This window comes from Saccostrea cucullata, unplaced genomic scaffold (assembly GCF_032062105.1).
Source record: "Saccostrea cucullata isolate Sc308-1 unplaced genomic scaffold, CSIRO_AGI_Scuc_v1 ctg4407, whole genome shotgun sequence".
In the NCBI taxonomy this organism is placed as follows: Eukaryota; Metazoa; Mollusca; class Bivalvia; order Ostreida; family Ostreidae; genus Saccostrea; species Saccostrea cuccullata.
The window spans coordinates 103,658-117,299 of NW_026923504.1; the positions used below are offsets into that span (position 1 = coordinate 103,658).

Sequence of the window (13,642 nt, forward strand, 5' to 3'; positions counted from 1 at the left end):
TATACTCGATAATCTGGCCAAGAATTAGAGTCATTTCTTATAATTTAATTTTAAAATAATTAAACAACTGGGGATGTAAAATTGTGTTGTTTTTATTAGTTCAAATTTACCGCGCAATAATACCACCGTAGTAACGGAAGTGATGGGAAGCAAGGGGAGGTAAAAACTGATACATAGATCTAGCAGCCATGATGCTTGTTTACATGAAGTAAGATCGAGCAACTGTTTGAAGTTAAAGGTACATTCATTAAATCTGGAATTTTTCATGAATCCGAAGGACTGGAAATGAGGGGATTGATGGATACAGATGATTCAGCTGGTTGTCAAGGGTGTGTGTCCCCATACCAAACCAGATTATACAAAATGTTATGCGTTCCTTTTTGGAAATCAACCAATGAGAGACAAGAATACAAACAGAATTAAATTATAAAACAATAAATATAACAGTAAAAATTAATTAACGGAAACTTATCAAAATCCTTAGGGTACAAATAATTAGACTCGGTCTCGTTAAGGCAATTCTTTTTTTCCTTTTAAGGTACCGGGTAAATAAATTTGATCCTGGTTTAGCCTTCTCTTACCAATGGCACGTAAATTTTAAAAAAAAAATCAATATGAGAATGTTTGCACATATGTGCCACAACTGTTTTCCCCGAGAAAATTTTCAAAATTTATTTTCTATGAAGTCCTGTGTAAAACTTTGATCACCTATTGTGGTGCCACCCTACCCCCAGGGGATCCATGTGGACCCAATTTGTACAATTTAGAATCTATATATCTCACAAGTGTTAACGTTCCTTTTTGTTTCCATACATGTACAAGTAATCAAGGCTTTGAAGTTCTTGAGAGAATTTTGAAAGATTTTTTCCTATATATTCCTATATAAAAATGTGATCTCCCATTGTGTCTCGCCTTGTTTGGTTTTGAACAAACTTAATTAAATATATTCTACCTAAGGATACTTCCATAAAAATATCTCTTTTCATGGCTTGCTCTTTTTGAGAGGAAGATTTTTTAAAGATGACCCGCAGGGGTAGGGAATTGCCAGAATGGGTGATCTAGGTTTTATATGGGAATGTATTGGATTTAAATCGTTAAAGTCTGTGCTCTTCTAAATAAGCACAGCCTTGATTAATATTTATTCGGAAGCATTCTCAAGTAGTGTAGATTGAAATCCTGACCTCTGGGTATAAGAGGGGCCTGCAACTGGAAATCCAATTTTTACATAAGAAAAAAATCTTCCCAAGAACACCATAGCCAAATTTGAACAAGAGAATATGAATCATGATTAGTAACTAATATATGGAAACATTGTTGGTGTAGATTTAATTGTGAACAAACCATGCCTTCATTCTTCTATATGTGTGAAGGAGAGATAGAGGCTATAGTGTATGAGTTTAGGGAGTATGCAGGAGATATTTGCAAACATGCACCTATGTATGTGCATGTTTTTGATTTTGTCACTACTTAACTGATTTCTGCTTCTTCCAATCTGGTGTGCTCAGGTGAGAAATGTGGCCCCTGGAGTTTTTCTAAAAGAAACTACTCATTTTTACTTATTCTTAATTTTCTCTCATTGAAATGTCATGTTGTAAATTTTGTATTTACTGCCACACAGTTGTCATGTTGTAAATTTTGTATTTACTGCCACCCGGTAAATTCAAAATTTACAACATGACAGAAAGAGGGCGTGGCCCCCTCGTTTAAATAGAGACTTGAATGAGATGAGATCAGATACCAAGGAGGCCAGTCACACTAGCTCTTGATTAAGTATGTTCATGTAGACGGACCATTCTGTTGTCAAAGTTTTTGGTATAAAGGCAAAAGCTTAACAAATGGTCTGATACAAGAAACAAGTCAGCCAAAAACACGACCAAATGACAAGGTATTATAAATTCTAACAAGGTCATAGAACTTCTAAAATGCTTTAACAAAATTGTTGAAATCCCAAGAACGTTAGCTTATAATTATCTCTCAGAAACCTGCCTCCATTTTAAAATGATACTCGAAGCACACTCGGAGCATACTCTTGCGTATCGAATGATGTATTAGAATTTCCATGGGTACCAATTGCGTCCCGTTGTAAGTAGACCTATTTTTTTGTATTCATATGAAGCAGATTTTATCCAAAATCGTATACGTATAAAGATGAAAACACTTGCTGTGGCCTTCAACTCGACTTTTAGATACCGATGACGTATTATTAATTAACAATGGTTATTTCCATTCTTGTGTCGATACGATATATCCCGGTGAGCTTGAAGTAAAAGATACTACAGAGTCTGACATATCTATTTATCTAATGTTCGTTTTCTCCATATGTTTCATCTACAGTTTGTTCTTTGTGACAGTTACGATTTTTAGTGAAAAATAAGGACCGTGAGGGGCTTAGTGGAGCATTTGCTGGACATGTCGAAGTATATTTGCTTGTAAGGCAAGCAACATATTTATAAAGTAAGGGAACCCAGTGCAGGTATAGGGTAGATCAAATTTATCTTGATTGAATGAAAAATTAAAACTGTAACATTGAAATGTGATTTAAGAAATACTTATAAAGGATACACCAACAGCTTTTTTCAAGATTTTAAACAGTTCTGAGATTTTTAGCTATGAAAAAACAGTTAGTCCTGTAAAATTCTTGCTAATTTTGAATAAGTTTTCAAATTCTTTGACACTATAATGAAATATAAATATTACCACATATGAATATCCCGTTATTGAAGCTTCTGACTTGATCTTTGCCTGCTCATGAACGTTGCAATAAATCACCATGACCATTTGGGGAAAAATTAACAAAGAGGTTATCATTAATCAAATAACTGGTAGAAGGATAAAACGTACGCTCAAATAGGACCATACCCGAGGTCCTAGTTGAGCGTACGTTTTATCCTTCGGCAAATAACAAGGACTATAGATTTAGGGAAGGAAATTTATCAGATCACGGGTGACCATAAAATTGGACGAGGGTCTTGCTCTTGCCATTTTTCTGGTAAATCTTTCAGATTCAGAATTGAACCTGCTTTACTGTTTAATTATAAGATTCTAAATTAAGATAAGAACCTCCCATTCTTTTAAATATTCATAGGGAATATAGATAAGTGACAGATGTCCAAAGCTAAGTCTACAAAGTAGATTTATCATTTATTTTGAGTTTTGACAGGTTTCATTGTATCGTTTTGCCCTAAACCTGAAAGTACGATCAGACAATTGCTGGTATTATTTCAAGGATTAAGCTCCCTTCTTTACCATTATCTCTGAAATTTGGCTAGGTTGCCTCTCAAATGTGTGTTCACAAAACAGTTTCTCAGGTTTTGTGATATCTTGTGTCGATTGGAATTTGGACAAATTTTTGGTCGCAGTTTTCTTAGCAACTTCTCATCGCAATGCTTGAAAGATAAGCACATATGCATTCTTCGCTGAGATATGCCATACAGTGGGTTCATTTTTGTTCAAAATCCATGTCAACTTCCTGTTTATCCGTGAGTCTGTCTGTACCATTCATAACAAATTTTCGTCGCAGGGAAATAATTAATTAGGCGAATAAAATGTAAACCTTGAAGTACAAGTACGGTATGTTTTGATTATACGATTTAATAAATAATTTGAGAAGCAATTTTTAAGAGATATCTTTAATCTACCTTGAAGCAAAATAACCACCTTGAGGAGTGGAATTTATTTTTTATTTTTTTCTAAAAATAAGTACCGGTAATCAAATGAAGTTAAAATTTAAATCATTAAATAGTAAATTTAACGAACTTTCAAAGATATATAATTTTATTACAACAAAATTTTTCAAACTTTCAAAGATATACCTGTATTCTTTTATTAAGCTATCTTTGATAGAAAGAATTACATGTCCCACCCCTGAATATGACGAACAGTATTCATGCTCAAAAGTCCATTAAATAGAAGCAGAGCAAACACGGAACTACAAAACATCAGATGTTTGATCAGGTGCCATGGAGGAGTGAGCATCTCCTTCTTACCATTCTCCTTGTCATGATCGGGAAATAACGGGAAAATCCGTCGACAATTCAGTAAATGTATGTATATAATGGCCTAACAATTTAATATGAAAAACATTTCAACATTTGGCTTTATGATACACTGTAATTGCTGAGAAGGTCATTGCATCGACCATGGACATATAAAATGATGACTTTAAGGTTTCGTCAAAGGTCAACATGTCCAAAAATTATTTTTACAATAGCCCCAAAACTATGTGAGGTATTAATTTAAAACTTTTACAGTTTATAAATTTTTCATTGATTAACAGATAGAAAGTATCACTTGATAAAAAAAATACTTGGAAAAAATATTAATTGAGAAAAATTCTTCTTAAAAATCCATATATTTTCAAAAAATACACCTAATTAATTCCGCGCTCTTAGTGAAAACCATTATTGCAGAAACAAAAGATGTTTATCAATGAAAGGAAAGTTGGACTTGGATAGCCTCTGGAAAGTTGTTTTCCCTGTTTATTTTGTCCAAATGTTAAGACTTGAAAGTGAAAGTACACTGCAAGTGGCGGATTCTATAGGGGTCTTGTCTTTATACATGTCATGCTTTCAATAATAGCTTTTCAGAGACCATTCACGTCCAACTAGCCCTTCAATGATAAACATATATTATTTCTGCAATGATGGTTTTCACAAAAAAGACAGAATTAAGCAGGTGCATTTTTCTTTAAATATGCACATTTTCTGATACAATTTTTCTCAAAAAATATCTTTTTAAAAATATTTATTATCAAGTGAAACTTTATCTCTATTAATTAATGATATATTTTTTAAAATGTAAACGTTTTGACTTTATACCACACATAGTTTTGAAGCTATTGTAAAAATAATCTTTTAGATATGTTGACCTTTGACGAAACCTTAAACGAAACTCTTGATATTTTTGGTTTATCAACTTCTCGTCAATAATAACCAATATTTAGAAATTGTTCATACGTAGAGTTTGCTCTCTTAATTTTTGTGTATCGCATCAACTGAGAGATATAAACCCCGTATGTTGGTGATGAAAGTATATTATGGAAGTTGACGCTTGAAACATTAAAGCATATTGCCATTTGAATCTAAATTTAAACAAATCTATAATAGATTTTTTAGATTATTTTACTATTTTATGTTTATTTTACAGCACAGGGCATTTTATTTATTCTTTCGATAATTCTATACGTTAAAATATAAAAAAAGAAGTATAATTAAATTGTAATCAATAATTGGTTAATATTTAATGAAATATGCAGTTTAATGTGGGAAGTTAAAACATATTATGACAGGTCAGTTTTTTTAACGATGTATTGTAAACTCTGGTAAATGGAATATTTGCGTCATTATTATCACGGAAGCTTTCATAATTGCCATTTAATTATGACAGACAAAACAAGGAAGAAACAAATTAAATGAAGATTTGTCTGCCGGTGGTGTTTGAAAGTTGAGGAGCCACCGTGTGGTGAAGGTCGACAACACTCTGATATCTTCGACGATGCTTCTATTTAAAATTTAATTAAGTGTTTTGAAATAGGAAGAAACAAGCTATGCTTTGTAAGAAGATTCGGGGAAAAGGTGAAGATTACGAACACTGATCGATCTAATACGTCATTAAGTTTTTTATCTTCGCAAGGCAAGTGGTTTGGATATGTTTCGCTCTTCGGATGATAAACCATTGACAGACTACGGAAATTGTGGTTGATATGTTGTTTCTTCAAAGTTTGAATCAATGAGAAGACAGTTTTAATGTCGTATTACTCCTTTGACAACCAATAATCAAACACAAATTTTTGCTACGTCATGTTCTTGTACCACAGGAGTCTGAAGTTTTTGTCGTAAAAAAAAAATTAAAAAAAAAAAAAAAATCCGGAAAAAAATTTTCCTACCCTTAACTAAAAAAAATTTTCCTACCCTTAACTAAAAAAACCCCAGGATGGCAACGAGTTTTGAGGGGACCCAGCTAAACAAATACATCTGGGTTTGCTCAAATTAATTTCTCGACTAATTCAGTATCCGGAGTGTTTGTACTATTTATTCAAGTTAAAAAATCCAATCTGCCTGAGAGTACGGGCCGTCCATGGCCTTTTTTCCACCTTGTCAGCTCATCCTGGACTCCATGCCACTAAACCGGAAGTGACTCCCGCAGAGAATATTTGACGTCAAATTTCTTTTTTCAAACATGATTAAATAAATAATTGTACAACAAAATTTGATTCAGTTATTTTGTTTATATTTAAGAGAACTTTAAAAAGTTATCAATTGTTTTTTTTACGTAAATGACGATATGCATCAGGGGCAGATAATTCTGTTTTTACAAGGCGCCAAATTTAAATCAGTCAAGAAGATGTCAAAACAGCTGGACTTAGCGACCTGGTAATGCATTATTTTGTTTGAAAAATACGTATTTTTTAATTGATCATAAATGGTTACATAATATTGTACCTGAAGTTTTCTCCACGAATGATGGAAATTCTTTTATGATCCAGAAATAAAAAAAAATATTTTATATTTTAATTTTCACCCATTCAAATATGAGCCCGGATTTTACATTAATTATTTTAATTCTGTTCTATATATAGTTCTTGAATATTCCTAGCAGTTTATGTGAACTTAAAGGGGTTTGCATATTAAAACATTTTCAATTATTAAATTATAAATTAAGCTACAGCCAATTATTTATTTAAATAACCTTCCTGCAGGGGAATCAGTGCTATAGGATATGTCTGTGTTCATTTAATTATTTCCATGCATTTACACTGTCACAAGTTATAACTGTAAATTGCAGCTTTACTTGAATTAATCATCATATATTGACCAATTCAAAATAAATATTTGCCACACACTTCCAATGTTCAGATCTAGAGGGGGAGGATTTAGGAGTTCAGACCCCAGCCCCATGGAATTTAAAAAAATTATTATATATACACAACTAAAATTTGACCTTAGACCCCCCCCCCCCCCATCCTCCACACAATGCAGACAGTCATGTTCATTAGGTTGGTAGGAAGAACTTATATAAATGAAACATAATTAAAAGTGAAGGCAGGCCGTCTCCCTTCCCCACAGTTCAGAAAGGACTTGACCTCTCTCTATGGATTTTCGAAAAACTGGGGGTTAGATTTCTTGGGAAACTAGTGTCCTCCCCCCCCCCCTCCCCCAACTCCCCATGGGAAAAAATCATGGAACTACACCTTCCTCCTCAGTATGACAAGGAGAAAAAAACAACAGAACAAAAGACTGATGAAAAGAAAAGTCTATACCATGATGTTTACTTTTGTATGGGGGTTCCAGAGCCTGTAATAATTAGCATCATGAAAACTCACTTCACATTTTCATTCTTTTTTTATTAGCATCATGTTATGTAAACTCACCTTTTCATCCTTCTATTAGTAGCAACAAGTTCATAAACTTATCATTTTTTGGTCTATATGAGCAGCATGTATATTATAAAAATTAACATTAATTTTTCTTTTTATTATAAATATCATATACTGGTACTAAAACAAAACATTTTCATTTTTCTTAACTCACTTCACATTTTTATTTCTCTTTTAGCATCATGTAAAAAAAAATTAGCATCGTAGATTAAACTCACTTCACATTTCTATTTCTCTTATAGCATCAGGTACAAAGTAATTTCACATCTTCATCACTCTATTAGTAGCTTCGTCCATAAACTTAACATTTTTTTTGTCTACACATGTATGAGCAGCATATTCTAAAAATTAACATTAAAATTCTTTATATACTGTTACTTAAACATAACATTTTCATTTCTCTATTAGTATCATAGACTACACTCACTTTACATTGCTATCTCTCTTTTAGCATCATTAAATAAACAAAATATCCTTGGGTAAAGAGGATTCAATTTTGTTCAAATGAAGGGCCTCACCTTCTTCCAGGGAGATAAAATCACAAATAAGATCATCTTTAAAAAAATTTTTTGCTTGCCCTCTCCCGATTCAGGGTAAATCATTGAGTCAGTAGGTAGATGGGAAAATTTTTTAAAAATAAATTTCATAAGATAAGAGAAATAAAAGAAAAAATGATTTGTGTACTGGAATGTAGAAAAAGGTTTTGAGTCTGACCTTGTTTAGTCAGTCGGTCGGGAGAGGGCAACCAAACAATTTTTTAACTGTCATTCTCTGACTTGTTACCCCTTTTCTGTTTTTTGGGCTCACATACTCTCTCACCAAGGGCAGTGATTTTGCTGCGTAAGGCCTGCCTTTTCTTTCTGGGTACCATTGATTTAAAATATTTTAATGCATCTACAAATGCAATTCTAATAAAATGCTCTGTTAAATCTTTAAAAATTTCCATAACCAAAACAAGGAATATTTCATCCTCTAAATCTTGATCTTCAAAATCCCCAAACAATTTGACCCACTGCTGAAGAATATCTTCATCTGAATCAACAACATTTCTACAGTATAAAAATATGTCTTCACCATGCAGATGAAATTTTGCATTAGATAAATTGCACTGAATTAAAGTGTTTAAAGCCATAAAAAATTCAAACATTTCATTACAAACAATTGTTAAGCCTTTTGAGACTCCCTGTTTGTGTAATATCTCAACCATACTTTGATCACAACATGAAGCTTCATCTTTTATTCGGAAAAACTGCAACATACGTTGTTTCTTGAAATTCAGCTTACGAGCGATCTTGCTTTTCTTGGTGGTTTTGCCAATATTCCTTTCTACTGAACATTTCACTTTATTGGTAACTTTATGTAGACACACTCCTGCAATATATCTGATTTTGGCTTCACCAGCTGGAGTATGGGTTGCTGCATGAACTTCTTCTGATACATTTTGTCCATGTGTATCAATCAATTCATTTGCTTTCTGTTCGATCAGCTTGTCCATTAGCCAAAATACTAGTTTAGAAGAGAGTTTGTTCTGTAATGCTGAAATGTCTTTAGTCCTAAAAAGTTGTTCACAGGCACGCATATGGGAATCACTGGTAATAAACTTGTTTAGCTCTCGGTACGCAGAGTTCCAGTTTGGGGTTGTGCTCACATTTAAAGGCTTTTTCGTGATATTACTGATTTTGAAATACAAATATTGAGCATGTTGTTTCAATTCATTTGATAGCATAAATTCAGGGTTCAGACATGTTATAAAGGTATGGCCTTCATTTTCCTTAAAAAAGTCATCCAAGGTCCATGGAATTGTAAGCTGAGGAAAGTCCTGCAATTCGTCCTCATTTTCTTCTTCTGTCTCCGATCCTGAGTCAAAGCTTCCTGAATGTCCAGGACTAAGGCTGCTACAAAAAAATGTTACATCTACATATTTTCTGCAGCAGGATAAGTCATCCAAAGGTTCAATGAATGTATCCTTGCTATAAAAGTCATACACACATTGACGATGCTTCAACGAAGCTGCATGTAAATTGAAATTTTCTACTCGTAACCCATCGACATTAGTACATCTTCCTATGGCCACACCAAGTTGTCCTGGAGCAAAAAAAGAATGACAGTCCACGTCTACATATTGTAATGTTTGTCCTTGGGCTCTATGCACCGTTAATGCATAAGCCAAAATAAGCGGATATTGGGTGCGTCTAGCAAGTATTTTCGATTGTTCCTGTGAGTACACTTCAAAGTTATATAAAGGAACTTCAATTAATTTTCCATTGAAGTTGACCACTGGAGGACAGTCTTTCTTTAAGGTGTGCACTTTTCCTCTGGATCCATTATACAAACTCCCTACCAAATTCCTTGTCAACATTACTGGAGCCTCTTCCTTTAAGATGAGAGTATTAGGTACATTTAGTTGATGTAAAAGATGCCTTGGACCTAAAGAAAATTGAAATAGCAAAATTACTCATCAGTGCTTGAAACTTAATGTACAATTAACTAGACAAGCAGGGCTGATGCTAGCGAAAGTTGTCAGCCCTTCCAAATATGTATTAGCCCGAAAAAGAAATAATTGTCTCTTATAAGTTCATTTAAATTGTAATGTGAATGGGGCCAGCTCATTCTACATTCAATCGTGGACCTATCGGCTGATGAATTCTACCCTTTTGATTGGTACACTTTGCAACCAGTAATATTAGTTGATTTGAGAGAGTTTTATCAAATATCTTAATTTTAATTTATGGAAAAATTTTACACATCTTGCCATGCGTTTAACATACATGCAGATCTGTTCACCCGCGACAAAATTTGTGCGTCTCGGGCGGTTGGGTGCCTGATTATTTCAAACACTATTACTCATGCATTTCAAAATAATGAAATAAACTCTCAAACTTAATTCACTTCATAAAATGATACAGCACATATTAAAATATATTTTGTACAATCATTGTGTGTATTTCTTTTAATGCTTTAATAGTACTGTAGGAAGTGGAAATTAATGTTAGTACACTTAAAATATTTTAATTTTAGAGCTTCAAAATATGAACGGAAATCATTTTTGGCACAAGCCAAATGGGGCTTTGTATTATAGCACGATTTTAAGAACTTCTTTAAAGGAGACCCACACACAACCAAAAACAAGAGGCCCATGGGCCACATCGCTCACCTGAGAAGCTTTGACCATTCTGTTCTTTACCAGATTTCACCCTTGTTATACATAATGCATCCCCACCCTACCCCACTGATCATAATTTAAACATTTTGAAATCTACACTACCCCATGATCCTTCCATGGGCACATATGTTTCAGCTTTTTTGGCCCAGTGGTTCCTGAGAAGAAGATTTTCAAAAATTTTTCCTATATATTTCTATGTAAAACTTTGATTCCCTATAATGGCCCCGCCCTTCCCCCGGGGGTCATGATTCCTACAATTCAGAATTTACACTACCCCAGAATGCTTCCAAATAAGCTTCACTTTTTCTGGCCCAGTGGTTCTTGAGAAGAAAATTTTCAAAGATTTTTCCTATATAATTCTATATAAAACTTTGATTCCCCATTTTGGCCCCGCCCTTCCCCCGGGGGTCATGATTTGAACAATTTAGAATCTACACTACCCCAAGATGCTTCCACATAAGTTTCAGCTTTACTGGCCCAGTGGTTCTTGAGAAGAAGATTTTTTAATGACCCCACCCTATTTTTGTCCATCTCCCCTTGCGAGGGGATATGTCCCTTCATTTTAATAATTTAAATTCCCCTTTACCCAAGGATGCTTTGTACCAAGTTTGGTCAAAATTGGCCCAGTGGTTCTTGAGAAGAAGTCGAAAATGTGAAAAGTTTACAGACGGATGGACGGACAGACGGACGGACGGACGACGGACAAAATGTGATCAGAAAAGCTCACTTGAGCCTTCGGCTCAGGTGAGCTAAAAATGTGACATTCCTTTTAAAGATTTATCTTGTTTTAATTCATACCAAATCTCTGTCTCAACTTTCTCTTTAAAAAATCCATCATTTTCTTTCTTTATTAATTCATCAGAACAAATTCTGCTAGTCCCATTGGTTTGTGCTGACCTAATTTTAATAGCCCAACCGAATGTTAACTAGTTTTCAGGCATCAGGCTAAAGGGGTCATAAAACTGAGACAAGCTCACTTTAGATCCAAGTACTAGTCTCACTTTTCTGAGACTGAGATCAACAAGAGGACCATGGCCCACATCGCTCCCATGAGTAACTTAAACCAGGCTGTTGAGTGTTCATTACCAGATTCCTTTGTAATACCTATTGTGACCCCCTTCCCCGAGGGTCATGATTTGGACAATTTAGAATCTATACTACTCCAGGATGCTTCTATATAAATTTCAGCTTTTTTGGCCCAGTGGTTCTTGAGAAGATTTTTTGAATGACTCCACTCTATTTTGTCTTTTTTTGATTATCTCGCCTTGGAAGGGGACTTGGCCCTTCAATTCAACAATTTAAACTTCCCTTCACCAAAGGATGTTTTGTACAAAGTTTTGTTAAAATTGGCCCAGTGGTTCTTGAGAAGAACTTAAAACTGTGAAAAGTTTACAGACGGGTGGATAGACAGACAGATGGATGGACAATGGGTGATCAGAAAAGCTCAGGTGAGCTAAAAATGAACTTATCTCAATTTTATGGCCCCAAGCCAGACTTTTCCTTTTTTTTGCACATTGTACATGTTTTGAGTTTACCTTCATTTTTAGCCTTGTATGTGAAGATTGGACCATTTTCATCCTCTATACATTCATGGTTGATATAATTGATTTCAAAATTCGTTCCATACAGCCTAGTAATCTCTACATTTTCAGGAAGAGGTCTGTCTAAACTGCGCAGGAGTTGAACAGTGTCCTCAGAAGGTGTTCCGTTACAAAGTTCAGTTACTGCCCTCACTAGCTCTGGCTCATTTTGTCGCTTTACCTTAAAAAAGTAAAATGCATGCTTTTTGAAAGTGAGATTAAAGCATATTCCAGTAAATGGTGACACAATATGTCCAAAACTAACATACATTTACTTTTAAAAAGCTAATGCTGTCTACATACACATATAGATATTGGGAAATAGTCCTGGTCATGGGAAAAATTATAATTAACTTTGAGGGAGTTAGCAAAATACCTGTTCCCAAAGGCTGTTGGCAAGGACTTTTTTCCAAGGTGCTGCAAAGGGATATAGTCCTGATTTAGGTGAACTGGAATCTTGCTCTCCCAATGATATACATTTTTTATAACTGTTTTATTATACCCATACAAGTGAAGAAATAGAGGAAATCGGATAACTGGGAAATAGCTTAATACAGAGCAAGGATTAGCTCACTTGAGTAATTCATGAGGATTTGTCCATTCTCAGCAATTTCTATGGAATTATTCAAACTTAACAATACATATGTATTTGAAGAGCTTTAATTTACAATTATCAAAAAAATTCTTACCTCTGTCAAATTAATGTGATGCTGGAAGGTCTTCTGAAAGACATTGCTCTCTATACAATATGACCCATCATCTCCATATCTATAATTTGGAACTGGGGGCAACTGTTTAAAGTCACCGCATCCAATAACCTGTGAATTATATCATTCATATTTTTTTTGAAAAAGCAAACATAATACATGTACCAGTAAAACTTACAGAAAACATAATTATTTCCACAATTCTTACATTAATAGCTTTAAAGGTCTTTATTTTTTAATTAATTTAATTAACTAAGATACAACACATAGAGATTATATACATTTACCTGTAAACCTCCAAACACCATTTCTTTCTTTAAAAGCAGTCTGCAAACATATTCAATTTGTTCAATAATTTTCTTTGACAGCATGCTGATTTCATCAATTATCAATATCTCTGTACTCTGTATTCTCTCTCTTGCTGCAGCAAACTTATCATCATTTAAAAACAACTCCTCCAACTCTTCACAAGAATATCGTCCATCTAGGATTCCTGCCCAGTGGTGCAATGTCGTCGCCCCATATCCTAGCTGCATACTTGCCATCCCAGTGGTAGCTGTGACTGACACCTGTCTTTTTAAATTACTTGAAATATCCTTGATAAGTGTCCTGTAATGAATTGAAATAAATGTAATGATACTTGTCATATCAGACCCTCTGGGGCTAGTATTAAAAAAGGACATATTTTATAATTAGAGCTGCTTTAAAAAGTTTCAAAGATAAACTACAGACAGACAGAAAAGTAGACGTCCATTAACCCCCATCCCCCCAACCCATCCCCAAAAACCTCTTAAATTTCACCTGTGCGGGGTGGTGT

General features: G+C 34.1%; 1 protein-coding gene across 1 annotated transcript; it reads right to left on the reverse strand.

Moving 5' to 3' along the window:
- Nucleotides 1-7,276: 7,276 nt before the first annotated feature.
- LOC134264176 (ATP-dependent DNA helicase PIF6-like) lies at nucleotides 7,277-13,429 on the reverse strand. The gene is made up of 4 exons (XM_062746473.1): nucleotides 13,113-13,429; nucleotides 12,808-12,936; nucleotides 12,074-12,299; nucleotides 7,277-9,802 (listed from the first exon to the last, which is right to left on the reverse strand). The coding sequence occupies exons 1-4, from the start codon at nucleotides 13,368-13,370 to the stop codon at nucleotides 8,133-8,135; spliced, it is 2,283 nt and encodes a 760-aa protein (XP_062602457.1). The 5' UTR covers nucleotides 13,371-13,429; the 3' UTR covers nucleotides 7,277-8,132.
- Between the last annotated feature and the right edge of the window lie 213 nt (nucleotides 13,430-13,642).